At 36.3% G+C, this 26,173-nt stretch overlaps 1 protein-coding gene across 2 annotated transcripts; it reads left to right on the forward strand.

Moving 5' to 3' along the window:
• The first annotated feature begins 4,639 nt into the window (after positions 1-4,639).
• On the forward strand, positions 4,640-26,173 carry ESCO1 (establishment of sister chromatid cohesion N-acetyltransferase 1). Of its 2 annotated transcripts, XM_070940595.1 has the most exons (13): positions 4,640-4,815; positions 7,603-7,704; positions 7,793-7,976; positions 8,223-9,795; positions 11,441-11,555; positions 12,919-12,982; positions 15,784-15,898; positions 17,911-18,042; positions 21,450-21,539; positions 22,373-22,513; positions 23,751-23,938; positions 24,441-24,608; positions 25,983-26,173. In XM_070940595.1, exons 3-13 carry the CDS (start codon positions 7,795-7,797, stop codon positions 26,005-26,007), a joined length of 2,793 nt encoding a protein of 930 aa, XP_070796696.1. In that variant the 5' UTR covers positions 4,640-4,815; positions 7,603-7,704; positions 7,793-7,794; the 3' UTR covers positions 26,008-26,173. The 2 variants fall into 2 exon arrangements, with proteins under 2 accessions (XP_070796696.1, XP_070796695.1); XM_070940594.1 differs by having other exon boundaries at positions 7,793-9,795.

The following is a 26,173-nucleotide window of genomic DNA, read 5'->3' on the forward strand; positions in this document are numbered from 1 at the left end:
AACTGCTTTTTAAAAAAACAAGAGCTAATTCTTACTTTTATAATTCATGCATTTAAGGCTTACATTGTTTTGTGTGATCGTGATGGGTAAAATATGGTTTATATGAAGACAATTTAGCTTTTCTTTGAATAAGAGTTGACAGGAACAAAGCAGTACTGTAAACAGTTTGACTCCCACTGGATTTTTTCTAGCTCTCAGTCCTTATGTTTGGGACTTTACAATGAACTACAAAATATTTACAACATCTTCAGGAAAAAGAAGAGGTAATTCTTTATAATTTTAGGAGGTCATTGAAACTGACTACCGTTGCTTCCTCCCAAAATGTTTTTATAATGTTTAGTGGGTTAAAGCACATGATACTGAAAAGCCATGTCAGAATTAAAGGGGGAGTTAACTCTAGTTGGCATTGGATGAATTAGATTCCTCTACTTATTCCCATCTTTCATTCATCATTCTAATAAAATCTTGAAACTGTTCAAAACCTGGTTCTATTATCGGCTTTTCCATTGTAGAAGACAAAACATTGGTGAGGATGAAAACTGAATGTATGTTGTAAAATCAAGCAGGGATTTGGAGTTATGATTTCCTAAAATGAATTACAAGCTCATAATAAGAAAAAAAAATCAGAAACAGAAGGTTATCTGAAAGGCTTCAAGAAGGAATATTTTAAAATACTGTAGTTGTAACTACATTCCATTCCCTGAGTCTCATTTCTGAATTTCCCCCTAAAATAAACATATCATTTGTTAGATGCAATATGACACACTCTTATTTACATTTATTAATTAGAATGCATATACAACATTCTTACCTTAGCTCAGAAGTGTAGTTGAAATCTGAGTTTTCTCAGTGAAAGAGTTGAGTTTAAACTAGGATGAGAGTTTATTTTGGGCTGGGGAAAAATCCATTGGTAATGTCCAAAAGCAGTATTATAGTAAATCACAAATTCAAATTTCTCAGAATTGTCAGGTAAGATATATTAGACGAACTTAATCAAAAAATTCTATAAGGAGAAGTATTCTTAATTGCTTATTTTTTTTCCTTCAAGGAGTTAACCATACTTTTATCAATTAATATTGGACAAGTTAACTTCCAAGTCCAAGTAGTTATCTTGCAACCCCAAGGAAGTGGCCTGCTCTGCTCTTTTTTGTGGCTTGTTTTCAAGAGAAGTGTCTTTTACTTTGAGCTCAATTCCTGCTGATTTCATGCCCCTCTCCCATTTCCTTTACAGTTCTCTAATTTCCTGGTGAGTGTCTTTCCCGTCTGAATATTAACCAGATCTGGCCTGTTTGCTTTTTTGAGATCACTTACCAAGATTCATAAAAACTGGTACTATACTGTATATTTTTAATCTTTCAAATTATGTTTTATCCTATTCAGCTTGTAGATAGAACTATTACATTCCACTTTTGATAGTTAACATTTTCCAATGTATCCCATACATTGCAAGTTTTCATTTTTATTCTTATCACATTCATTTTTATCATTCTTTCCCTCTAACTTGCAATTTGGCAATGGTGAGATTGACAGACACCACAACCAGCAGGAAGGTGAAGTGGTTGCCAAATCGCAATCACATGACTGCAGGAGTGCTGGGACAACCAGAACTTCTGGGCTGGCTGTTAAGTCCCCCTTATTCACAGCCTTCGTAATTTTGAACCGTTGACAAACACATGGCCACTAACTGAGAACTGCATGTAAATTTACTTTTTAAAAAATCAATTTTCATATTTTTTCCATGAAAGACCGCCTTAATTACGGTAGTACCATTTGTACATACAAGTTAAACAACTAAAGAACACAAGAGATTTAAAAAATAAATTTAACTAAAGAACACAATAGAGATTTTAAAAAAAATAAATCTAAAAAACACAATATTTTAAAAAAATCTAAACATTTTAAAAAAAAGAATCTAAAGAACACAATAGAGATTTTAAAAAAATAAATCTAACTAAAGAACACAAGAGATTTTAAATAAATCTAACTAAAGAACACAATAGATTAAAAAAAATAAATCTAACTAAAGAACACAATAGAGATTTAAAAAACTAAATCTAAAGAACACAATAGAGATTTTTTAAAAAATAAATCTAAAGGACAGCTTTCTGAAATAAAGGCCGTATGGCATTCCAATCATAGTACATCATATTGTATCATTATTTAATATTTCTTTGCGGCAAACCAGCGCTCGCACCTTGCTTAAGTCACGTTAGTCAGAAGCAGGAAGCTGAAACATTCCGAAGAAAACTGAGCATGCTCCGTAAGAGCCCTGACTGTAAACAGAACGACATTAACTCCTTTTGAAGAACTCTATGGTTCTCCAAGCGGCACTAGGCGCTTTTAATCACCTGCGCATGTGCAACAGCTACTTTCACAACTCCTTTCTCGGAAATCCGGTTCTGGCGTCACTGTTATTTAAGGAGACAAGCGAGTCTGTCAGGTGTCAGCTGGTCGCGTTCTCGGGCGGAAACTTTGTTGGTGTAAAGAGGGAGAGAAAAATGGCAATCGCTGACACACTTCTGGTTCCTCAGTGCAGAGCTTTGGGAAAAGAATATTTTGCCGAATTTCAAATGTGATGGTTGCCGCTGTTGATCTTTCAGTAAGGTAGTAAAACAGAAACAAAGCGGATCGATTTAAATAACATTGGGCATTTATCATAAGGATTCGATTTCATTGATTTATAGTAGGGGTCCCCAAACTTGGCCACTTTAAGACTGGTGGACTTCAATTCCCAGAATTCTCTAGCCAGCTATGCTGGAGAATTCTGGGAATTGAAGTCCACCAGTCTTAAAGCGGCCAAGTTTGAAGACCTCTGATTTATAGCAAGAGAGATACTAGTAAACTTTAGTAACACTCCTTATTATTAGTAACCCTACAGTGTGCCAAGCAATGTTTTTAATCCTATGAACAGCCGCCCGACCCTCAACGACTTTTCCCTGCAGATTTGGTAGGTGTGAAGTGGACAGAGACAACTTGTCGGCGCTGGTTAAGACTGTAATGCAAGTCGTGGGGATTTATTTATTTATTTTTTGACATTTTCATTTATTCTAATTTTCCACCGAGGTGAAACTTTAGGTAGTATACAGAGATATTTTTTACTATAAATATTACTTATTACTATAACCAGGAGCCTGAGTGGCATAGGAGGCTGATGCCTCCTACTAAGGCAGCATTTAACATCCAGCTGCCTGCAATTACTGCGAGTTCAATTCGCACCAGGCTCAAGGTTGATTCAGCCTTCCATCCTTTCTAAGGTGGGTAAAATGAGCACCCGGTTTGTGGGGGCAATAAGATGACTTTGTATAAAATATACAAAAGTATGAAGGCTATTGCTTAACGCATTGTAAACCGCCTTGAGTCTCCGGAGAGCATATAAAAATAAATAAAAATAAAAATAAATAAATAAATAAAACCATGTTCCCACCACCCATTTCCTTCCACTTATGACTGTATGACTGTAATTTTGTTGCATGTATCCTTATGATTTATATTGATATTGTTTCCTGATTGCTTATTTGTACCCTATGACTATCATTAAGTGATGTACCTTATGATTCTTGATGAACGTATCTTTTCTTTTATGTACACTGAGAGCGTATGCTCCAAGACAAATTCCTTGGGTGTCCAATCACACTTGGCCAATAAAAAATTCTATTCTATTCTACTGTAACCATGTTGCTTGTATCTTTCAATTACATTGCTTTTATTTGTTTCCTAGTACGATTTGATAGCGTATTAGTAACCTTGACTATCACTAAGTGTTGCATCTTTTTATTCTCGATGAGTGTATTTTATTCTCCTTATGTACACTGAGACCATATACACCTGAGAAAAATTCCTTCTGTGTCCAATCCCATTTGGCCAATAAAGAATTCTATTCTATTCTATCATCATCTTCTATATGATTCTATCTATTCTATCATAATATTCTATATGAATCCATTAACGAGGAAGGCTGTGAAATTTGATCAGTGAATGTTTTGGAGGACTTTGATGTCATCCGAGTTTTCTGCCTGCTTTGTTTTTTTTGTTTTTTTTGTTTTTTTGGTCATCTAATGGTCGTCGGATTATTCATTCATTCATTCATTTATTTATTTAATTTTTTTTTGCATTCCAGACTGAGGGCCCTAAATAGATTATACATGGGAACCTTTTCTTGCGGATCGCTTTTCTTGCTTTCCTAACTCTTCCTTGGCATAAAAGCAAAAGTGTCGTAAAGGGGGCGAAGCAAACCTGCTCTTTAGGGCAGGGGTCTCCAACCTTGGCAACTTTAAGCCTGGAGGACTTCAACTCCCAGAATTCCCCAGCCAGCAAAGCTGGCTGGGGAATTCTGGGAATTGAAGTCCTCCAGGCTTAAAGTTGCCAAGGTTGGAGACCCCTGCTTTAGGGAACTGCAACAGTCTCTCGCGTCCCAATGAGCGGGAGAGGCGTGATTTATAAAAGGTTTGCGGCTTTTTAAAACACCCCGGTCTCCTTCCCCCCCTCCCCCCACCGGCTCCTTCCCCGCATATGGGAGACCTCGAAACCTTCAACAGACAACCGGAAATCCATCTCGGCAAAGCGAATTTCAGGCTCGACTCCGCCCCACCCCGCCCCCACCCGCCCCCACCCCCGCAGCCCCAGCGCCGCCTCAATCCGGATGCGCGAGGCGTTCCGTTTCGCCTCTTCGTTCTTTCGTGCCGGCCGGGTGACATGGGGAGTTTGACGCGGCGCTGACACGAAACGGTCGCTTCCCCCGGCTACTTTGTTTCTTGCGCCCTCCCGCCTCCTTTGTGGGGCTCCCTTGGCCCAGGTGAGGCCTGCCGGTGGTAAAAGGTGGGCTCGCTTATTATAGTGGACGAGGAGGGGCGGAGGGAAAAAGTGTGTGTGTGGGGGGGGGGACGGACAGAGGAGGCCTTGCCGCGCCCGGCTCAGTTACTCCCTTCTCGCCCCTCCGTTAATGCCCGGTAAGCGGCGGGGCTAATGATTGAAGGGCCTCGGCGTTGAGCAACCCGCCTTTGCGGAGGTGGGGGGGGGGGTCCTTGGTGCTCTCTGAGCTTGGTGGCTTTCTCGCAGACGTACCGATGAGGTTACCTAGTTCGGTAATGAAACGTCTGTGAGAAAAAACCATTTTACACAATATTGGGCTACACAGGAAAGGGGGGCACCCAAAGGCAGGCCGAGCCACCCACCCTGTGGCTTCTCCTCCTCCTCCTCCTCCTCCTCCAGCCTCTCCAACAAAGGGAGAAGAAAACATTTGTGGCTGAGGGTTGGGACTCCTTGGTGCTCTCTGAGCTTGGTGGTTTTTCTCCCAGACGTTTCGTTACCGAACTAGGTAACTTCATCAGTGCGTCTGGGAGAAAAACCGCCAAGTTCAGAGAACACCAAGGACCCCCCTGCAGTCCCAACCCTCAGCCACAAATGTTTTCTTCTGCCTTTGCTGGAGAGGCTGGAGGAGGAGGAGAAGCCACGGGGTGGGTAGCTTGGCCTGCCTTTGGATTCCCCCAGTTTCCGGTGTAGCCCAATATTGTGAAAAATGCCACTTTCTGAGGAAAATCTGTCAAGGATTCCCCTTTGGGGTCCTCAGACCATCGGGGTTTCCTAACTGATGTTTCAAGGCAGGGTTGAAATCCAGCAGGTTCTGATAGGTTCTGAAGAACCGGTAGCGGAAATTTTGAGCAGTTCAGAGAACCGGCAAATAGACTGGGGTGGGAATGGAGATTTTGCAATATCCTTCCCCCAGGAGTGGGGAGGGAATAGGGATTTTGCAGTATCCTTCCCCCAGGAGTGGGGAGGGAATGGAGATTTTGCAATATCCTTCCCCCAGGAGTGGGGAGGGAATGGGGATTTTGCAGTATCCTTCCCTTGCCACGCCCACAGAACCAGTAGTAAAAAAAAAAATTGAATTTCACCACTGTTTCAAGGTGAGGTTTTTGAGGCATGTTGCGTTACTCGGTTTGCTTTTCATATGGGATTGTAGGGTTAATCTCTGGTCCTTGTTTTAATCATAGCTTGTTACACTAATGTGAAGTCATAAACCATGGCTGCAGCCAGAGTGGTTGGTGTGTGCACATTCTGCTAAGTTCAAACCCCAAATGGCTTAACTTGACACTAGCATTAGAAATTCATGCTTCCTGGCTCTTCTCCTGGCCCCTGGAAGCAGTTCAAATGTTATTCTATCCTGTGGTTTGTGGAGGTGCAAAACCATGTATTTTGATGATTTAAGGCAGACATTAAGAAGGCTTTTAAAGCTAATTTCTGCTGTGGGTTGTTGTTGATTTCAAACTGTTCTTGCTTACCTTGGCCTAAACAATGTGATTTTCTCTGCCATGGGATTGTGCTTTGTTTTCTCTGTAATATGCACTGTTCTACTTTAATAATAAGCCCAAACCTTACATACACTCTGAAATTGTATTACTGGTTCTCCATGATAAATGTGTAAGTTAATAAGTGTTCTGTAACCTGGCTAAATTTTCTAGGTATTTTACATAGTGTAAAATATGTGGAACCTGTGTATAATATGAGAAAGTGGCAGTGTAAAATGTAGGTAGCATCTTTATATGACCCTCACCCTAGATTATTATCCAATATACACAAAATTGGAGTGTAGCCAATTCTACATGTGTTGCATCAGTTATTCCCAGATTCTTACTCATTATTATATTAAACAGTTTACTATAGTAGTAGTATTGGCTTCAAAGTCTTAAATTTTCCTCCATTCCTTCAGTCCCATACTAATTTGCTTTAGGATTAATTGAAAACAAAATGGGTAAAAGAAGACTGCCTTTCAGCTAGAACTTCTTGGGAAAAAGAATAAGTTGAGTAATATGTGCATTAAATGTATAATGTCTGTGTGATGTACTTAATCATGAAAAGACTTTTCATAGATGCAACTGTCTGATATTAGTTGATTTAGTATCCAAGTCAACTGTTGTCACAACCAAGCAAAGGAGTTTAGAATAAGCTTAAATTGGAAATATGTTACGAAGGCTTAAAATGGAAGACAGTCAGTAGATAATTAGAGGCTCTTCTCACCATAATTGGGATACCTCTGAGGTTTTTTTTTTAGTTTATGAAATGCACATAGATCTTCGTTTCTTGGTAATGAAAGTTTCCAAGTTACAGAGAAACTTACAGAACATTCAGGGGATGTATATATTTCTTTAGTGTATTGAGCACAAATACATTAAATCTCTGTTTGTTGCTGTTAAATGAGTAAGAAAAGTTGTTTATTTTTTTCTCCAGATCTCATATAATGGCAAAATTACAGGGATTTAAAAGTAATTTCTGGGCTCATAAGCCTACTTAGAGGATGATGTAAAGTAAAAAAAGTAGATTTATGACCCTGATAATGTTAGATATACAGAAATGAACCATAACTGTTAGTATGCTGGTTTTTCATGATATGTGCAATTTAATCTTCACTGACATTAGAATATTGTAGGAAAAGCAAGATAAAGAACAATATGAACATCAAAGGATGAAATCTGACATATAATCCAGATGTTTTCGAAGTATATGTTGCATGCCTTAAAAATTCCAATGAAACAATTTTTTAATTAGACATCTGTGCTCAAAATTAGTGGCACTTCCACTAATATTTTATTGTTCCTGTGTTTACAGGATATATATAATGCTCTCTTTGGATGTAAATTCATAAGGAATGCATTTTTCACAGATCACTACACTTCTACTGAAGCAGAATTCGCTTACAAAACTGTACTTGTGAGTAAACCACGTCAACATGTTAAGCTTCTCATTTAAAATGTATTTTTCAAGCGTATAGTTATAACTGAATATCCTTTTCTTTCAGAAATGGCAGCACAGAAAAGGAAATCTGTGCTGGTAGAATCCTCTGCTAAGCGCCGGAAATTGAATAAAAGTAATAAATCAGTTTCTACTAGCAAAGAAAGAAAACTACAGGATGCTAAATGCATATCAAATAAGAAAGCAGTGCCGAAGAAAGAAGTGCCCCAACACTCTGCCACAACTAACAGGTCAGCTGTCAATAAGTTTATAAATAGAGCTTCTCTGCAATCTTCCCAAAATAAACAAGCGCAAAGGAACTCCAAACAGACTTTAAATGAGTTAAAGAAGAAAACATGTAAAATGGTGTGCATGAAAAGGACATCCTTAACATCTTTAGGTAAATTATGTCCTGCACAGACATCTCTGAAATCTTCCAAACTAAAGCATGCTAATTCTCTGAATTTTTCAAAATCTTCTTCCAAAATCTGTTCTAGGGGGAAGAGAAAATGCAACATTATCAAAAATAAAACTTCTTATGAAAACAAGAAACCGAATAAATCATCTGTAGATTCTAAAACACGTTCTACTGAAGCTCGGTGTAAAAGACATCCAGTCCGGTGTGGTAAAACAAGTCATAAAAACCTGCATTCGAAATCACGGCCGATCAAAGAAAATACCAAAAGAATTACAAAATCTGGAAAATATATTAATAGTGGTAACTTAGAGGTTCAGAATTCTAAAACCCCTTCTCTAAAAAAAACTGCTTCTCAGAACAGTGAAGCAAGATGGATTAAAACATCAAGTGAAAAGCCTTGTGATACTGACTACAGAATGATAGGCAAAAAATCAGTGGGCACGGATTCTGCCAAAACTGTCAGAATTAGGCAAGAACAATTACCTGTCAAACAAACTAAGAAAGTATCTCAGAAGGAGACAGTGCAGGACCTTCCAAAGTCACAACATAGTGTTTCACATGGGCATCAAACTAGAAGATCGCCAAGATTGCAGCAGTCATCTGATGTTTCTACAATATCTTTGAGAAGCAGAAAAGTTAAAGAAACACGTGCTTCTGTTACAAAGCAACGTAATCCGATGAAAAAGCTGGTACCGCAACTTAAACATGAAAAGTTGAAACACGTCCATCAGAAACCAGGAAAGTCTGTGGAAGACAATGATAATCAAACTAAAAGAAGAAAAATATCAGATAATAAGAAAGCAGGTTGTTTCTCCCCCAAAAAACATGAAGTGGCTTCTGAAATCAGTGATTCAACTACATCTCAAGATAAGCCAAGAGAACTGAGAAATAATTTTGAAAGTAATAAAGAATCTGAAAAGGAAGTTGCCAACACAATTTCCTGTCCTATAAATTCAGCTTGCAGTATAGTAAGCAAAGCAAAGTCAAAGCACAAAAATGGAAAAATCAGTGTAAAAGCAGATAGAGTTTTGCCAGTAGAACCTATTTGCCAACAAGAGGATGTGGTAAAATCCAAAAAGATTAGCATTCTTGAACTGTGTGAAGAAATTGCAGGCGAAATTGAATCGGACACAGTAGAGGTAAAAAGAATTTCTACTAATCCTGACTATGGAAAAGAGGTGGAAAAAAATCCAGTGCTGGAATTGCCACAGGACATAGTATTAAATGATGAGAAAACTAACCAGAACTCTCAATGTAAACGATTTTTTCCCAGCAGAAAAGGGATGTCTGTCAAATGTACTGTAAATGGCAGACATAGCACAGTGAACAAAAGTTCTAAGTGGACCAAAATAAAATTAACTAAGGTCAATCATGTGAGCCATAGTATCTCAAGTATTCCAAAGCTTGATGTTTTAAAATGTAATAATCCTGAGGAACAACAAGCAAGAACTGTAGAAATACACCTTCCAGAAGTTCCAAGGAAATTGTTTGGAAACAATGATAGGACAATATGTGAACAGAAGTTAAGTACATCTGATTTTGAAGGAATCCATATTAAAGATAGAATGCTACATGCTGAACAGTCCACTGTACAGAAGATAGAGAATGGTTTGTCTGAGGCAAAACATTGTCCTGGGCCAACACCAGATAAGGTAAATATTTTGTAATTTTGTGATATAACAGTATGTCTTTGTATTTTATTGTGGAATTAGTTTGTTTCATGGGACAATACGATTTACTTTAAGGATGAGTATAATGCAGTGCATTCTGTTTAAAATAATCCATTATATCTATCATGCATGTATCATTATTTATTACATCATTTATCACTCATGCCCTAATAATTTTGCAGCTTGACTATTGCAACACACTTACATGGGGCTGAACTTGGAGACCACCAAGAAGTTTCAAATCATCCAGAATAGAGTGGCATAAGCAATTATGGGCATGTCTTGGTAATCCCCATGTAACACCTCTGCTTTGTAAGTTGTACTGGTTGCATCCAGTGCAATCATCTTGCTTCTGGGTGTGATTCAAGGTACTGGTTGCTATCTATAAAACCTTACATGGCATCAGAACTGATTACTTGAGGGACTGCCTCTCTCTCATTGTATCCGTCTGACCATTTTCATCTTACAGGGTTGGCATGCTCTGGGTTCCTTCAATTAAATAGTATCATTGAGTGGGACCCTGGAAGTATGCCTTTTCTGTAACAGTGCTTGTGCTTTGGAAGATCCAGATTGCGTGCCCCCCCCCTTTCATCTGCTGATGTCCAGAAGAGCGGTGAAGACCTAGCTCTTCACCCAGGCTTTTGGCAAGGGAAAGTGACTCCATCTGATCTCTCACGAGCAGGGTAGCACTAAGAGGCAATACATTACTAAAAGCTAACTGTAAAAAGATGGTTTGAAATGTTTTGTCTACATTTTTTCATATAGGTAACTGAGTATCACGGGAAAGACAGCTAAGTTCAACACAATATAAGTTGAGCTATCTTTTAGATTTGAGATATTTTCTTTGCTAGTTCATTGGGAGCTAGAGATATCTCTAAAATAGTTTTTTGTCCATGTACTACAGAGTTACCCTGTTTCCATCAAAATAAGACATCCCCTGATAATAAGCCCATTCAGGCTTTTCAGCACATGGCAATAAGGCCAAGCGTTTATTTCAGGGTTCAAAAAAATATGACATGGTCTTATTTTTGGGGAAACACGGTATTTACAATACCTCATGAAGCCATAGGTGGTATATGCAAACATAGCTATATACCAAACATAGCTATATACCAATATGATTTACTAAGATTATAGAGTGCTTCAAAGGATGAAAAGTTTATAATGTTAACATGTTTTCTGCAACCTCTTAAAGCAGCTTCATCTTTCTTAGAGCCTGTTTAGATACCCATTGCAGTGCTGTGTGATCTTAGGGAAAGGGACATTTAGTTTACATTGAATCCAAATATATGTTCCTGAATGCTCCAAAGCACCTTTTTGCTTTGAATCAGAAGCTCTGCACAACCCTAAGATTCCTTGAAGATTGAAAGTATTGTTTTAGAATTTCTAAATTCTTTATACGTTTGCACAAAGACTCAAGAAAACTGGTTAATATTCTCATGAGATAAATTACCTCTAGCCCAGTTATTGCATCAGTCCTTATAATTTATTGCATCTCATCTAGACAGCTCAATTATACAAACCTGGTAGAAGTTTATTAAAGTGAACAGGAACAAAAATTCAAATTTTTGAATTGGTAAGATCTGTTGTATGTTTGAATAAATGATTCTTATATGTATATCTTTAGAGTTTCAATTCAGAGTTCACTACACCACCAGAAAATACTTCAGTGAAAATAATTTCAGAACAAGCATCAGTAGTGAAGCAAGTAAAAAGAGAGACAACAGAAATCAAACTTCAAGGTAAACTTCAAATTATATTTCATATTAAAGCATCTTTAATTATGGATAAAGTAATTGATAGTTTAAATTCAAGTTTATGTATTATGATATATTTAAAAAACTATGGCTAAATAATCATGGAATATGAACTTAGAAGAAAGCAAGGGTAATCAGATGAAACTTTATTTCCATTAATAGGATAACCTGTGCTTAGAGGATTGCTAACAGTAGACCATAAGGCTTATCATCAAAATGCAAAGTGAGGCTACTTATAGCTTTTTTTGAACTAATCTTACCATTGGCAATTAAATTTAACTGATTTGCTAATATATTGACCACAGTTTACATAACCGTAAGCCAGAATTTGTTTTATCATCATATTTTCAATATGTTGTTCAATATGTTCAATATGTTCAATATGTCAGAATGAATTAGATTCATATCAACACCCAGGGCAAAATGTACCGAACCATATCATTGATCAACTTGGTATCAATTTTATTGCAGACAGGCAAAGTAATCAGTACTTGTTGAATCAATTCTTGGGGGGGGGGGGGTCTTTAGCTTCAAGAAGAAAACCGATCAGACAAACTAAACAGGAATAAGATGGGATTCTAGATTTAGACCCAGTGACTCTAATATAATACAGGCATTAAATTGCTGCTGGAAGTAATGCATAGTTACATGATTTATAAACTAGTAAAAACATGGTGCTGCTCTACTCTCCCTAGTCAAAACTGAAATATTGAGGATTTTTTTTTTAATGAAACCATCTTATTGGTTTGGCTTTCACAACTGCTATCTCTTGGGCAGTGTTGAGCTACAGGGTTTAGTGCCATAGTCTAGACAACAGCCTAGTCAGTCCCTGCACAGTTGCTGTGGTCTGCATAGTATTCCATATTGCTCCTAAAGATGTCAGCTTATAGTTGTCAATGAAAGTAAGGAAATCTGTTGCCTAGATCACATTCATTAAACCCTGAAGCCCAATGTTGCTCTTTTGTATACTCTTTGTGTATATAATATAAGACAACTATACTCTGTTACATTAAATATGCAATTCATAATCTATTTAACCTGTGTAGCTCTAAATCACATGGTGTGTGCCTTTCATTATATTTGTTTACGAGTTCAGCTTATGCACTCATAGGTAATATAAAACTGAAGGAGAACTTGGCTAAAGATAATAATCCCCCCAAGTAGTCTCTATTATATATTCATTGATAAATATGAAGTAATATGGAGTCCTTGGTTGTCTTTGAGTTTGGTTGTTTGATTACAGATGTTTCAAACAAACATCCAAGTTTAGGAACGCCAAGGACTCCAAGTTAAACTCTGAGCTACATATATTCTCTTCTAATGCAGTAACAAATTGATTTATTGATAGATCCAGTTGGTAAACACTTGGTTCAGATTCCTGATAATAAAACCTCTGAGATAAATGAGAGCAGGTACAGTATTTTTAAAAAATATTTTATATTTTCTTATATTTTATGCTGCAATCTTTTACAAGTTTGTACTAAATTTGCCAGTCAGTTGTTAAGAAATATCCAAGTATTATCAACTCAGACTTAACATTCTTTCTTTAATATTCCCTTTTCTAAGGATACACCTTAGCTTCGGCTCAACTGGCCAAATAAACAGACACCTTAATCTCAGGCTGCTCTTGCTAAAGGGCAGATCTCTTTGAAATGAGATGTTTGGGTGAAGAAACACACAGACCTGGCATCTCTGGTTAGGTAGAATAAGGGATGTGGCCCTGAATGAGCTCTGGGTTACATATCCTACATCTGCCATGATGCCAAAGTTCAGAAGAAAGGCTAGCAGCAATTTTGGAGAGAGACTAGTGGGCCCAGCAGGACTGCACTGTAGATAATGGTTGCAAAGAATGATAAGTGTGACTGTTGGTCTCTTCCCAGTTATTGATCCTGAACACTTCCCTGGTTTGTTAGAGGAGTCAAGAGAGATGAAACAGGTGGGGAAAAAACTCCTAGTATAACAGTGCTACAATACCAAAACTCAGTACAATCCAGTGATGGTTCTCAACATGGGTTGAGTGTCTGATTCTCAACATGTTGAGAATCAGTCACTGAATGGCAAAATGTGAATACTTCTGTATTATAATGGCATCTGGACTGTCTGCAGATGCTATGAGTGCTGTTGTGCAGGAGCTCTGCTTGTACCAAAAGGAGTTGTTTCAGTCAGTTCTGGGAGGAAAATTATCAAATCACAGGGTCACCTGTCACACTGAAGTGTCGGTGTACTATTGATACTCAGTTGTATAACCATCAAGGCCAAGATAGGGATACTATTAAAATCTTGAACACAAGCAGATACAAGATTAAGTCTGGTAAGAAAAGATATTGTTTGTTAGTAAGTAAGTTAGTTCTAGGAACTTAAGTTCCAGTGATTGTACTGCCCCTGCAGGAGCAGATCTTGGATTTACAGATCCTGCTGGAGAAGCAGGTGGAAGCTCTGGTAGGGAGACAGTGTACCAGTTACAGCCCTACTTGAGCTGGAAAAACTTGGCTGTTGTAGCTTCTATTCTAGTTCTTGTGAGATTTGCACTATTACAATGCATCATATGCTTGTTAATTTTGAAGATAATCTCCAAGCTGCATCAGATTATGGCAGCCAGGATGTTAGAAGGAGATACCTATGTTACAGCCACACCAATGTTGGCTGCCCGTAGGCTTCCAAGCTCCGTTCAGACAGTTAATTATTACCTAAAAGCCCTACACAGTACAACTCCAGTCACATCAGAGGTCATTTTAACCAGCATGATTCTGCCTGTCTTGTATAGTTGAACAGGAGGGGATCCATCCCACTGAACATAAAACAGGTGTGGACTAGGTAGCAGGACTGTTCCACAGTAGCTCTTGTCCTTGGAAGTACATTGCCCCCAGATAACTGTCTGTCTGTCTGTAAAACTTCTGACACTTCATAAGACATCGAAAACTTTACTTTTAAAACAGAAATTTAATACCTAACAATTTTCTTTGTGTAACTGTCAGTAATATAAGTTAATGAATTTGTGCTGTTTTTATTGTTAGGGGCTCAACTTTTCTACATTGCCTGACTCTTGTGAGAAGGCAGTATTAAAATGAAATAAGCAAATATTCAGTAGAGACTTTTAAAAAGCTGTGACTTTTGCACCTAATAGATAAGGAGAGTTTCTGCATGTTTTTGTTTTATTGTTGCTGTTATTATTACTTTGAGAACATTTGCTCCATATAGCCTCCTTTTTGATGCTGAAATGAAGCAGGAACAGAATTGTTGTTCAAATAGGAAAATATCCCTCTATCCTGAAGAAAAAGGAAGGCATAGTTCCTTTCAACTTCCATCTTATAGATATCTAAATAAAATACAGGTAGTCTTTGACTTAGAACCATAACTGAGCCCAAAATTTCTATTGTTAAGTAAGATATTTGTTAAGTGAGTTTTGCCCTATTTTATGACCTTTCTTGCCACAGTTGTTAAGTGAATCACTGCAGTCGATAAATTAGTAACCCGGTTGTTAGGTGAATCTGGCTTCTCCATTGACTTTGCTTGTCAGAAGGTCACAAAAGGTGATCGGTTGACCTTAGGACACAGCAACGGTCATAAATATGAACCAGTTGCCAAGCATCTGAATTTTGATCACATGGTCATGGGGATGCTGCAAAGGATGTGACTGAAAAATGGTCATAAGTCACTTTTTTCAGTGCTGTTTTAACTTTGAACGGGCACTAAACAAATTGTTGTAAGTCAAGGCCTAGCTGTAATTGCTTCCATTTATGAAATAAGAAGGATTGGTGATGGAGTATGTGGAGTATGTCTTTTTTTCCTTTTGCTAGGAGCATATGTCATACCATCATGCAAACACCACATCTCAACAGATTAGGTTCACTTTAAAAAATTTTTAAAACCCAGCATGATAAGACAGGGTTCTTGAACATCCTAAACAAAAATTTATTCTTTGCGGACAATCAAGCTATTTGCAAGGATATTTGCAACCTTTTTCAGCTCAGAAAGGGATTGGCCTATTCGTTTACAAACTTTGCTTGCTGTAAAATGTGAGAAACATTTTTTTGACAGAAGCATAGCTAACTTATTTGATTGTCTTTCTTCCAGGAGCTTAAGATGTCTTGTATTGCACTCTGTTCTACCTGGATTTAATATTAATTCAGTTGAATTGTGTGGAAGGGAAATACATTTTTATTATAATACATACATAAGCAGTAACTTTTGTGAATTATTTTTATTCATAAAGGGCATCTGTGCCAAAGACTCCATTAACAACAAAATGTGGTGGCTTTCTTACATCTGAAGAACATATTCAAAAATTAAAAGAAGCTGCAAAAGATGGCGATAAACAGCTAATCATAGTAAGTATTGTGTATGATAAGTTACTGGTTGTTACTTTAAAACAATTATTCAATGTGTGTCAGGCTTTTATCTTATAAGTTAATAAAGTATGATATTAATAAAGTAGGAAAATATTCTCTGTTAATTGTGAAAGTAGAAAAATGGGTTAAGTCTAATTTAAAGGTTTCTTGTTATAGTATAATTTTCCATTCATTGTAGTGAAGAAACATATTATATGTATTTGATGTACAGCAGATATTGCCATCCATTATCTTGGACTGAAGGCTAAAACATATAAAATGGTTGCTGGAATTGGGTATGTTTAATTTAATGAAAACAACAACTAGCTTTTTCCAATATTTACAATTGAGCCTACAATTGAGCCCAAAATTTATGTTGCTAAATGAGAAATTTGTTAAGTGAGTTTTGCCCCATTTTATGACCTTTCTTGCCACATTTATTAAGTGAATCACTGCAGTTGTTAAAGTAGTAATACTGTTGTTAAGTGAATCTGGCTTTTCTATTGACTTTCCTTGTCAAAAATTCACAAAAGGTGATCACATGACCCTGAGATCAACTATCATAAATATGAACCAGTTGTCAAACATCCAAATGTAAATCACATGACCATGGGGATGATGCAATGGTCATAACTGAAAAATGGTTGTATGTCACTTTTTTCAGTGTTGTTGTAACTTTGAACGGTCACTAAACAAACTGTTGTAAGTCGAGGACTACCTCTATTGATTTTCCAGTTCTTGTTTTGTTTAGTTTAGTTTATTTGATTTGTATACCGCCCTACTCCCGAAGGACTCAGGGCGGTGAACAGCCAAACAATAAAATACATAAATATAAAAAAATTAAAAAACCAGATAAAATCGAATTAAACCATTTTGGCCCAGACAAATTAAAACACCCCAATAATTTAAAAACAGATTAAAATTTACATATTAAAAAGAGGGAAAAGATTAGGCCAAGCCCGCGTGGTAGAATTAAAAGGTCTTCACAGTGCGGCGGAAGGTGCGCAGATCCGGGATCCTCTGTATCTCCGGGGGGAGCTCATTCCAGACAGTAGGTGCCCACACAGAGAAGGCTGTCCTCCTAGGGGCCGCCAGCCTGCATTGTTTGGCTGACGGCACCCGGAGGAGTCCTCTCTATGAGAGCGTACCGGCCAGTGGGAGGCTATTGGTGGTAGTAGGCGGTCCCGTAGGTAACCAGGTCCTAAGCCATGGAGCGCTCTAAAGGTGGTAACCAAAACCTTGAAGCGCACCCGGAAGACCACTGGGAGCCAGTGCAGCTCGCGCAGAAGAGGTGTTACATGGGAGCGCCATGTCGCTCCCATTACCACCCGCGCGGCCACACTCTGCGCCAGTTGGAGCCTCCGGGTGCTCCTCAAGGGGAGCCCCATGTAGAGAGCATTACAATAGTCCAGGCGGGAGGTGACGAGGGCATGAGTGACCGTGCGTAAGGAGTCCTGATCCAGAAAGGGACGCAACTGGCGAATCAGGCGAACCTGATGAAAAATCCTCCCGGTCCCGGCCGTCAAATGCTCTTCTAAAGACAGCCGTGAATCCAGGAGGACGCCCAAGTTGCAAGCCCTCTCCGTGGGGGCCAATGATTCGCCCCCAATAGTCAGTGATGGCGCCAACTGACTATATCGGGACGTCGGAAACCACAGCCACTCGGTCTTGGATGGGTTGAGCCTGAGCCTGTTCCTCCCCATCCAGATCTTGGTTCCCCAGTTCTTGATTTCCCTGGACTAACAGAAAATAATAGAAAAATGTGCTATTTTATCATACATATTTTAATTGACAGGAAAGATCATGTTATTTTTCTGATGATTAATTAGCCCTGAAAATATTGCCATGACCCAACAAATGTATTTTGAATGCTCTTCATAGTTGCTATCCTTGATATTGAAAGTACTTTGTGTATTTTAATGACATGGGTTTGCAGCTATTTATGTTCAGTAAATTGTATTATTAGGTTAGGCAAGTTTGTTTCACGCGCTATATTTTAACTTAATATATAGGATGCAGGACAAAAACGGTTTGGAGCTATTTCCTGTAATATTTGTGGAATGCTTTATACAGCTTCAAATCCTGAGGATGAAACCCAGCATCTGCTCTTTCATAACCAGTTTATAAGTGCAGTAAAATATGTGGTAAGAATATTTTTTCTTTGCTCCCCAAAGCATAAAGTATTTTATATAGTCTCTCCAAAATTATACTTAAAGCAACAGCAAATCCACTTAGAAATGTTTTGTTAGTTTAAATAAAGTAACGAAACATCCTTGTTCACGTTTCTCCTAACTAATTCTTCAGTGAGTGAATATTATATCATCTAAGTTACCTAATGCTGTCTGTACTGTATAGTGCTTTGGATTCAATTCAAATCCAAAAAGATGTTCAGAGCACTTGGAAATCTGCCTTCCACCCTTTAAAACAGTTGTGTCTTTTCCAGGAATGGCGTGTCAACTGCAGAAGGCATGCTTTGAAGCATTTTTGGAATCAAATCAAAAGCACTCTACAACCCTATTGCACATGTATTATTTTATGCTTTTACATATGCAGTGGAAATAATATTGCCCATAGTGGTATTTTAGTATGAAATTTTGTTTGGCTAGTAGAAAATAATTAGCTTTTAATTGCGCAATTTATTTTTAAAAACCATATTTCATATAAGATTGTTGAACTGACCATTATATGCCCCTGCAATTTATATTCAGAGTACTAGAACTCTGTTTTCTTTATCATATATGTTACCTTCCATAACTTGTATTGATATTGATAAGACCTCCAGGATAATCGAACTGAACTCCCCCAGCTGCTTCCAAAGTCTACCACACAAATACAAATCTACACTGATTCAAATCTAGCTGGTGATTTAATGATTTACAAAAGTTCTTTCTAGTTTCATGATCTTATTGACCTACCTGTAAACTATTGCCTACTTACGGAAGAAATACATTACTAAAGCTCTAGAAAGCAGGACTTTTAAAGCATCTGGAAAAGCAATGGTGGTGGGAGAGTAAAAAAATGTTTGAATAATTGAATGATCAGAACTTAAGGTGAAATTTGACCATCAGTTTTTTAACCTCTTTGCTTTTCAGTTCAATATAGAGTATTCCTTTTCTATTTTTTTTTTTTTTAAATTGTTAGGCTACAATTCAAAATAGAAAACTCAGAAACTAGAATACAAGTTGCTTCTTCTATAGTAGCATATATTAATATCGCATTACAATCCAAATGTATGCAATTTTTATTGGTGCTGGTTTCCAGCTGAAATTGGATTTTTTGAAACATCACAACCAAACTGGGTGGATTTATGGAAAATAAGTTAAATCTTTTATGTGATATAATTTTGTGTCCTTTTATATCACAAATAATTTGAACTAAGAGTTAAATTTTGTTTCAATTTATTTGAAAACCTTAATTCTCAAATAATTATTGTTGCAGCCATTTATTTTTTTTACTATAATTAATGTTTATGTCTTAAAATTATTCTCAACTTAAATAAAATACTTTAAACACCATAAAAAAATCTAATGCCATAAATTTAGAGTTCAAAGCTCAGTTCAACATATAATTTTCCCTCATTCTTAGAACATCTGTGAATTGCTGTAGCTGCCCTTGCAGATGTATTTGACATGAACAGTTAATTATACCTTTTCTTTTTTAAATAGTTTTTTTTAAAATTAATTGAATAAAGCAAAAGAAAAAGAATACACATAATTATAAATCAATTATGAAAGAATGATATGGCCATTGCTTTGGAATAAATTGGAATAAATTACCAAACCCTTCTTTATTACCCTCTTAAGAGAAGGCTATAATATTCATATTTATTTGCCTTTTATTGTCCGAGTTTTTAAAGTCTTATATTTGTTTTTAATAATAGCTTTATTATTACAATATTTTTGTAAATTACCTAAAACCATTAAAGGAGTGGGTAGCATAAATGTGGATATACATTCTCTAAATAAATAAAATAAATGCTAGAAAAGTATCATTCAAGTAACATTTTTAGGTGTTAAAATAATATTTTGGGACTCTAAAATTAAAATTATTTGCTTTATGAATAGGTGGGCTTAGAAATCTGATGAAATGAAATGATCAAATGTAATTGTTATCACAAATGATACCAGAAAGATTTTTATTTGAATTATTGTGTTGGCCTCAAAAGATCAGGACCACAAGTGAAGTTCCAATTAAATTGATTTATTATTAATCATGCCTATGCACAAGAATCTATACAACTAGTTAGCACTATCTTGACATTAAATGAAGGTCAACAGAATTCAAAAAGAGTTGCACTTAATCTGTTTGTGACTACATAAAGAAGCTCTAAGCTAATTCCTCTTTGACCCCGTCCCCAGGTTCTGCCTCTTCTCCTACAGATCGTTAGTATCACTTCAGCCTCTTTTCTTGGGTGAATGTTATAACAGTATGTAACAGTATGTAGTTATATACATATAACAGTATGTATATAAGTGTCAGTGGAATATAGTTAATTGTTTAATTTTTAGTGAGCTTTCTTTTTCTCTCTCCCCTTTTTAAAATGAATATAGGTTAGACTTTTGAATTTATTAGCCTAGTTATGGTACTTTGCTTTAGACTTCCTATAAATACCGCTTTAGGCAGCCTTTGCAAACAACATAAACTCTAATTTATGGATAAAATTAAGTCTTAATAGACTTAAGTGGCTTTTTGTTTTGTTTTTTCATGCAGGTACTGATCATTTATCACCATCAGTGTGGATCTGAAGAAGAGTTAATTACCTCATTTTTGAGTATGTTTAACTTCAGATACACACAGCGTAGCAACTTTCCCTTTTAGGGCATTAGAAGGTAGCTATTCGTTTATAGTCTCATTTTTGTGACTATTAGTTATAATTAGTGATACAAATATTTCATCTTTTGAACCACTGAACCACTGCATGCCATTCAGTTCACTGAAAACCTCCTGGAGGTCTGTTGCATGCCACTTATCAAAATGTACACATATTTGTGGAGGTAACTGTGTTAAAGAAATGCTATATAGTGTACATATATACATACTCCTACTTGCACATTCAAGCTCTGGATTGATTTTGGGGGAATTTGCTGAATGAACAAAATATGCTTGCCAATTCTTAATGGATGAATTTTACAATTATTCTGGTGGAAAAGACTGGGGCTGCCCAATGCTTCATGTTTGAATCCAACAAAGTGCTGTATCGGCACCTCTCTACAACTCTTGAAAGCAGCTGCCTTTTCCTAGGTTTATGTAACAGATATGGAGGGCAAGTGCTACTGTATGTTTGAACTCCTATGTGTCTAGAACCAACTTTTGTCCAAAGTATCACTCAGCCCTGAAAGAGTTATAAAGTGTAAAATATTTTCATGGAAGCTTTCTGTGGAAGCTTTTGAGTTATACAAGCTATATGGATACGTATAACTCCATCAAGTCAGGATTTTTGTTTGCTAAGCAAGTGTGAATTATTTAACACGAGCTAAAAGTATAATTGTAAACATTGTATTAATAGTATAAAAGCTTTGTGTTTAGCTGAGCATTGTTTTTTCCTTTTTAGGGGTGGAAAAAAGAGAGAATTTTGTCTGAGTATCCTGATGGTAAGATTATAATGGTTCTTCCTGATGATCCAAAGTATGCACTGAGAAAGGTAGGTGAAATGTCTTGAACTGTATTTTGTTTAATGGATGGGAAAAGGCTTTGCTAAGCTTTTTACAGTAGTTTGTTATTGTTAAGAATGTGATAATAAACACCTACAAATAAATTTTCTGATCACTGAAGTTGCAAAATACATACAAGACTTTCCACACTTCTATTATTTCAGCTATTGTTCTTATTGTATTAACGTGAGATTGGCTTGACAAGGAAATACCAAAATTGATGTGTCGGTAGAACCTATGAATTTAATTTTCAGTTGAAAGATCATAGGGGGAAATAAGCCATCTTCCCTAGTGGATTTAAATGGAATTGTTTGCATGACATAACAAATTTAGTAGCAGAAACAAACCAATGTGTCTTAAACTGTGCAAGTGTGCAATGTGAGAGAGATTGATAGTTTACTTATTGTGTACTATATCAGCAGAATGTCGGAAAATTTTGGCTAGAACAAACTTAGTGTCTCTATGATTGTATTAAGCTTGTTTACATAACTTTACTATAATTTGAATTATAGTCCTGTTACATTCAAGTATACTTTGTACATTCTAAAGTTTTCACTGTTGCAGTTTTGTTTTTCTGTTATGCACATTTTCTCTGTTTGTGTGGGTAGATGGATTAAATAGATTTTCCTTCCCCAAATAGGTTAAATTCCATACCCAAACATTCTAAATCTGTACCTATATCTATTGAGTTTTGAACAATTACGCAAAAATACTTTTATGCTTTTTGAATGTGTGCTTGTTAGAGTGCATATTTTGTTCTTTTTAAAAAAATATGATTTTGAATATATTGGTTCTAAGGCTTTTTATGTTATTTATTTGGCAGGTTGATGAGATCAGAGAGATGGTTGATAATGATCTGGGATTCCAACAAGCTCCTCTAACATGCTCCAGAACTAAGACTCTATTATTTATTTCTAATGATAAAAAAGTAATTGGCTGCTTAATTGCAGAACATATTCAATGGGTGAGTAAACTGTGGATAACTATTGTCTTAGTTGTTACATTTTTCTAAAAAGTATGTATATTTTTATTTAAAATGTTGGAACCTCTGAGAATATTTCCTGTGAAAAATTACTCATTAAAATGAAGAAATTTCTGTTTATAACTTAAAGTGGGAAAAGTGGATGGAGATAGAATGTAAAAAGAAATACCAATTCTTAAGGTAGTAGTTATTGTAGTGACCTGATATATGTATCAGAGATGTCTTCTCAGCTGTTTGGCTTCAATTTGAAAATTGCAGTGCAGCACTTGGTTGCAGAAAACACAGCAATCCAAGTTCTACATTAGTCAGTTGTGTTCTAATTCTTTGTACTACTGGTAAATCTCTCAAATACTGGTGCAAAATTCATTATGATTTGAAGATGGCTGCAAAGAGAAGCAAGTTTTTGCTGCCTTGTAATCCTTGTGTTGATTTTTCCTGCCATACTTTTTCATCCATCAGAGAAAGATCTCTTGAACTATTTGCTGATGTGGTGACTATAGAAAGATGTTTCTTATATGGGAGAGGGGATGTATAAAGTTCCTCAACCATCTGTTGGAAAAGGAAGTGCATGTGGCAAGTGGATTTTCCCATAATTCTAGCCATCTCTTTTGTTTCAAATCACAAGGCTACTGAATATTTTTTTTTCGGTAGTTTCTATAGAACTATTCCAAGGAAAGTAGTCCACTTCAATACATGACCCAATGAACTGAAAGAGCCTGATAGTACAGTGGACTAAAGCACTGTTATTAACATCTGCTGCTTGCAATTACTGCAAGTTCAAATCTCACCAGGCTCAAGGTTGACTCAGCCTTCCATTCTTTCAAAGGTAGGTAAAATGAGGACCCAGATTGTGGGGGCAATAAGCTGAGTTTGTATAAATATACAAAAGTATGAAGGCTATTGCTTAACGCATTGTAAGCCGCCCTGAGTCTCCGGAGAAGGGCGGCATATAAATTAAAGCAAAAAAAACAAACAAACTGTAGCTGCACTAGCTGGTTAGTTGGCATTTCCTTTTTGGACAGCTGACATAAATCATTCCTATAAAATTCCTTTTATATTGTAATGATCACATTGTGTGGGGCTATTCAGCAAAAAATGACTGGATGTAAATACTATATTTGGAAAGGAGATATTTAAAATAGGAATTTGTTATTACAAATATGTTAATATTAAAATCAATCATAAAGAATGCTAAATGTTATTATTATTGTTTCCCAAGGGGTATAGAGTTATTGAAGAAAAGATTCCAGATATTAGTTCAGAAAACGATAAGCTCACTTTTGAAAGGCAAAAGGCCTGGTGCTGCTCAACAACTCCTGAGCCGGCCATCTGTGGCATTAGTCGCATTTGGGTGTTCAGCATGATGCGACGGAAGAAAATTGCTTCTCGGATGTTAGAATGCTTGAGGTAAGGGCCTTTTGCATTAGTGTGAACGATTTACAGGGGCACCTACATTACATTAAAAAAGGACGGGATTGCTCACATGGCATTTTAAATTTTCTGACACCCTCCCTGCTGTTGCCCCTGACTGTTATGGCTTAAGATAATCGGCTAGTCTGTATTCAACTTTTACTTTTATCTTAAGAGGAGTAAAATACCTCATATACTATTTAATCAATTGGAAGTTAACCAATCAGAAGTGAGAATTGTTAAATTGTTCACTACTTGTTATTTGGGAACTCTTTTAATTATGAGAACAGATGTGACTATTTCAGAGGTGTGATCATTTTAAGAGGAAGACAAGATTAGGTAGCATCTGAATACTGGCGTTTGAAAAGCATTAAAATACATTGTATTTGGGGCAGTATTTTATGTTTGTTAGTTCCTTGAGTCATTGGTATTATTATATTTTTAAAAAGTTTCTTTGCCAATTTGTCACAGTGATTTTTTTTATCTTGTCTTTAATCAGAAACAATTTTATATATGGCTCATATTTAAGTAAAGAAGAAATTGCTTTTTCTGACCCTACTCCGGATGGAAAATTGTTTGCAACACAGTATTTTGGGACTAGTCAATTTTTGGTATATAATTTTCTCAGTGGACAACAGCCTCAAAGTGGTAACCTTTATAATAAAAGGTAATGAGAAATCATTAACTCTGTTGCTTGATGTTGACCAACAGATTTGGACTTTTATTAGCAGTGAACTCAGGAGTAGTAACAACCAAAAAGATGATGGTTGTATTTTATTAAAACTGTAAATAGCACAGGTAGAATAATTTTGATATTTTTATAAAAAAATATGTATTATCTCTAGTACACTAGCCATGTTTACATGCAGCAAATAATTTGTTCATAGTGGACTGTCAATTAGTGCAAGAACTATGGTCGCCTTTTAAGTATATTTTGAAGTTCACAATGTAATAGTATACCTAAGGCAAGGAAAAAGTCCGTCTGTATTTGGTAGAGGTGTGTATCTGAGAATCTCCATAGAAATTTCGACTGAGAATTTCCATAGAGATTTAGAGGTACGAAAGTATTCTGTATTCAAGATGAATAAAAACTAGGGTCTAATCGAAGTGTATAATTGGCTCACTATATATGTTGAATGGAAATAATAGTTTAAAAAGAAAGATATTAGCTTCTTTTGAAAAGTATGCCTCCAACTATACTTTAGCAATAGCAAATTGGGTATATACTTTGTGGACTTCACTTGGTACTTTAGCCTAAACCCCTCTTATTTCAGAGGGTACATATAATGAAAAACTACTGTGGCCTTTCTTGACATGTATATAATGTAGATTTTAAAAAGAAAACATTTGATAACTTTTAAATAATCTACTAATGATAAATGTATTTAAGCAATGTCTTTGATATTATTGACTATTAAAAGTTGATTGAAACACTGGTCTGGTATAATAATGATTTTGGGTGATTAACAGTTGCAGCGTTTACATTTTGGTGATCACGAGTACGTAACTTAATATTTCAAAGGAAGTTTTCAATCTACAAGTAGCTTGATTAGTTCAAAACAGTGCCTTATATAGTTTAATAGTCTAGTTCCAATGTTTGCTAGAAATGTCTCCAAATGGTCTGTTCTTCAGGAATACAATGGATTTTGATGCTAGTACATCTTCAGGTTCACTATATACAAAATAGGTTTGTGGTCCCATTCCTGGATAGTTGTGTGTGAGATAAAGATTTAGTACTGGGTGGGTAGTATATAAGCCGTTTCCTACCCTGAACATGTCACAGGCAGAATGACCACCTTCATGTTTAGTCAGAGCCAATACGGGCACCTTTTCATGAGAAGATATTGTCAAATAATGTAGATCCATTATTTATTAACTTGTTAATTTGAGGTTATACTAGGCTCAAAATATAAGCTTACCTTCTAAAACTTAAAATCTGGAAACATTCTTAGAGCCTGCAAAAGAAATGCTGTAACCATGAATTTCTTAACATTTTTCCTTCTATTGAACTTTTTTTTTAATGTATGTCATCATTTTACAGAATTGCAGTTAAAATGGAGGGATAGAACTCCCACTGGCTATTCTTAAGGTTGGTTCTAGGCCTTAAATCTTGGTGACACAATTCATATTTCCTAAGGAGAGATAAAACAAGTCTCTCTTTATTGAGGCAGACCTATTGATCTTAACTGTAAAATTTGGACCATGTGAGTCATCAGTTCATGAGTTGCTCTG

The sequence above is a fragment of the Pituophis catenifer genome, unplaced genomic scaffold (genome assembly GCF_029215685.1).
Source record: "Pituophis catenifer annectens isolate HBS135680 unplaced genomic scaffold, rPitCat1.0.hap2 SCAF_3, whole genome shotgun sequence".
Classification (NCBI taxonomy): domain Eukaryota; kingdom Metazoa; phylum Chordata; class Lepidosauria; order Squamata; family Colubridae; genus Pituophis; species Pituophis catenifer.

Coding starts and splice junctions, on each gene's coding strand:
- ESCO1 (XM_070940594.1), top strand. CDS start 7,795: ATGGCAGCACAGAAAAGGAAATCTGTGCTGGTAGAATCCTCTGCTAAG. Junction 15,899..17,910: donor GCGATAAACAGCTAATCATA/GTAAGTATTGTG, acceptor CTTAATATATAG/GATGCAGGACAAAAACGGTT. Junction 22,514..23,750: donor TTGCAGAACATATTCAATGG/GTGAGTAAACTG, acceptor TTGTTTCCCAAG/GGGTATAGAGTTATTGAAGA.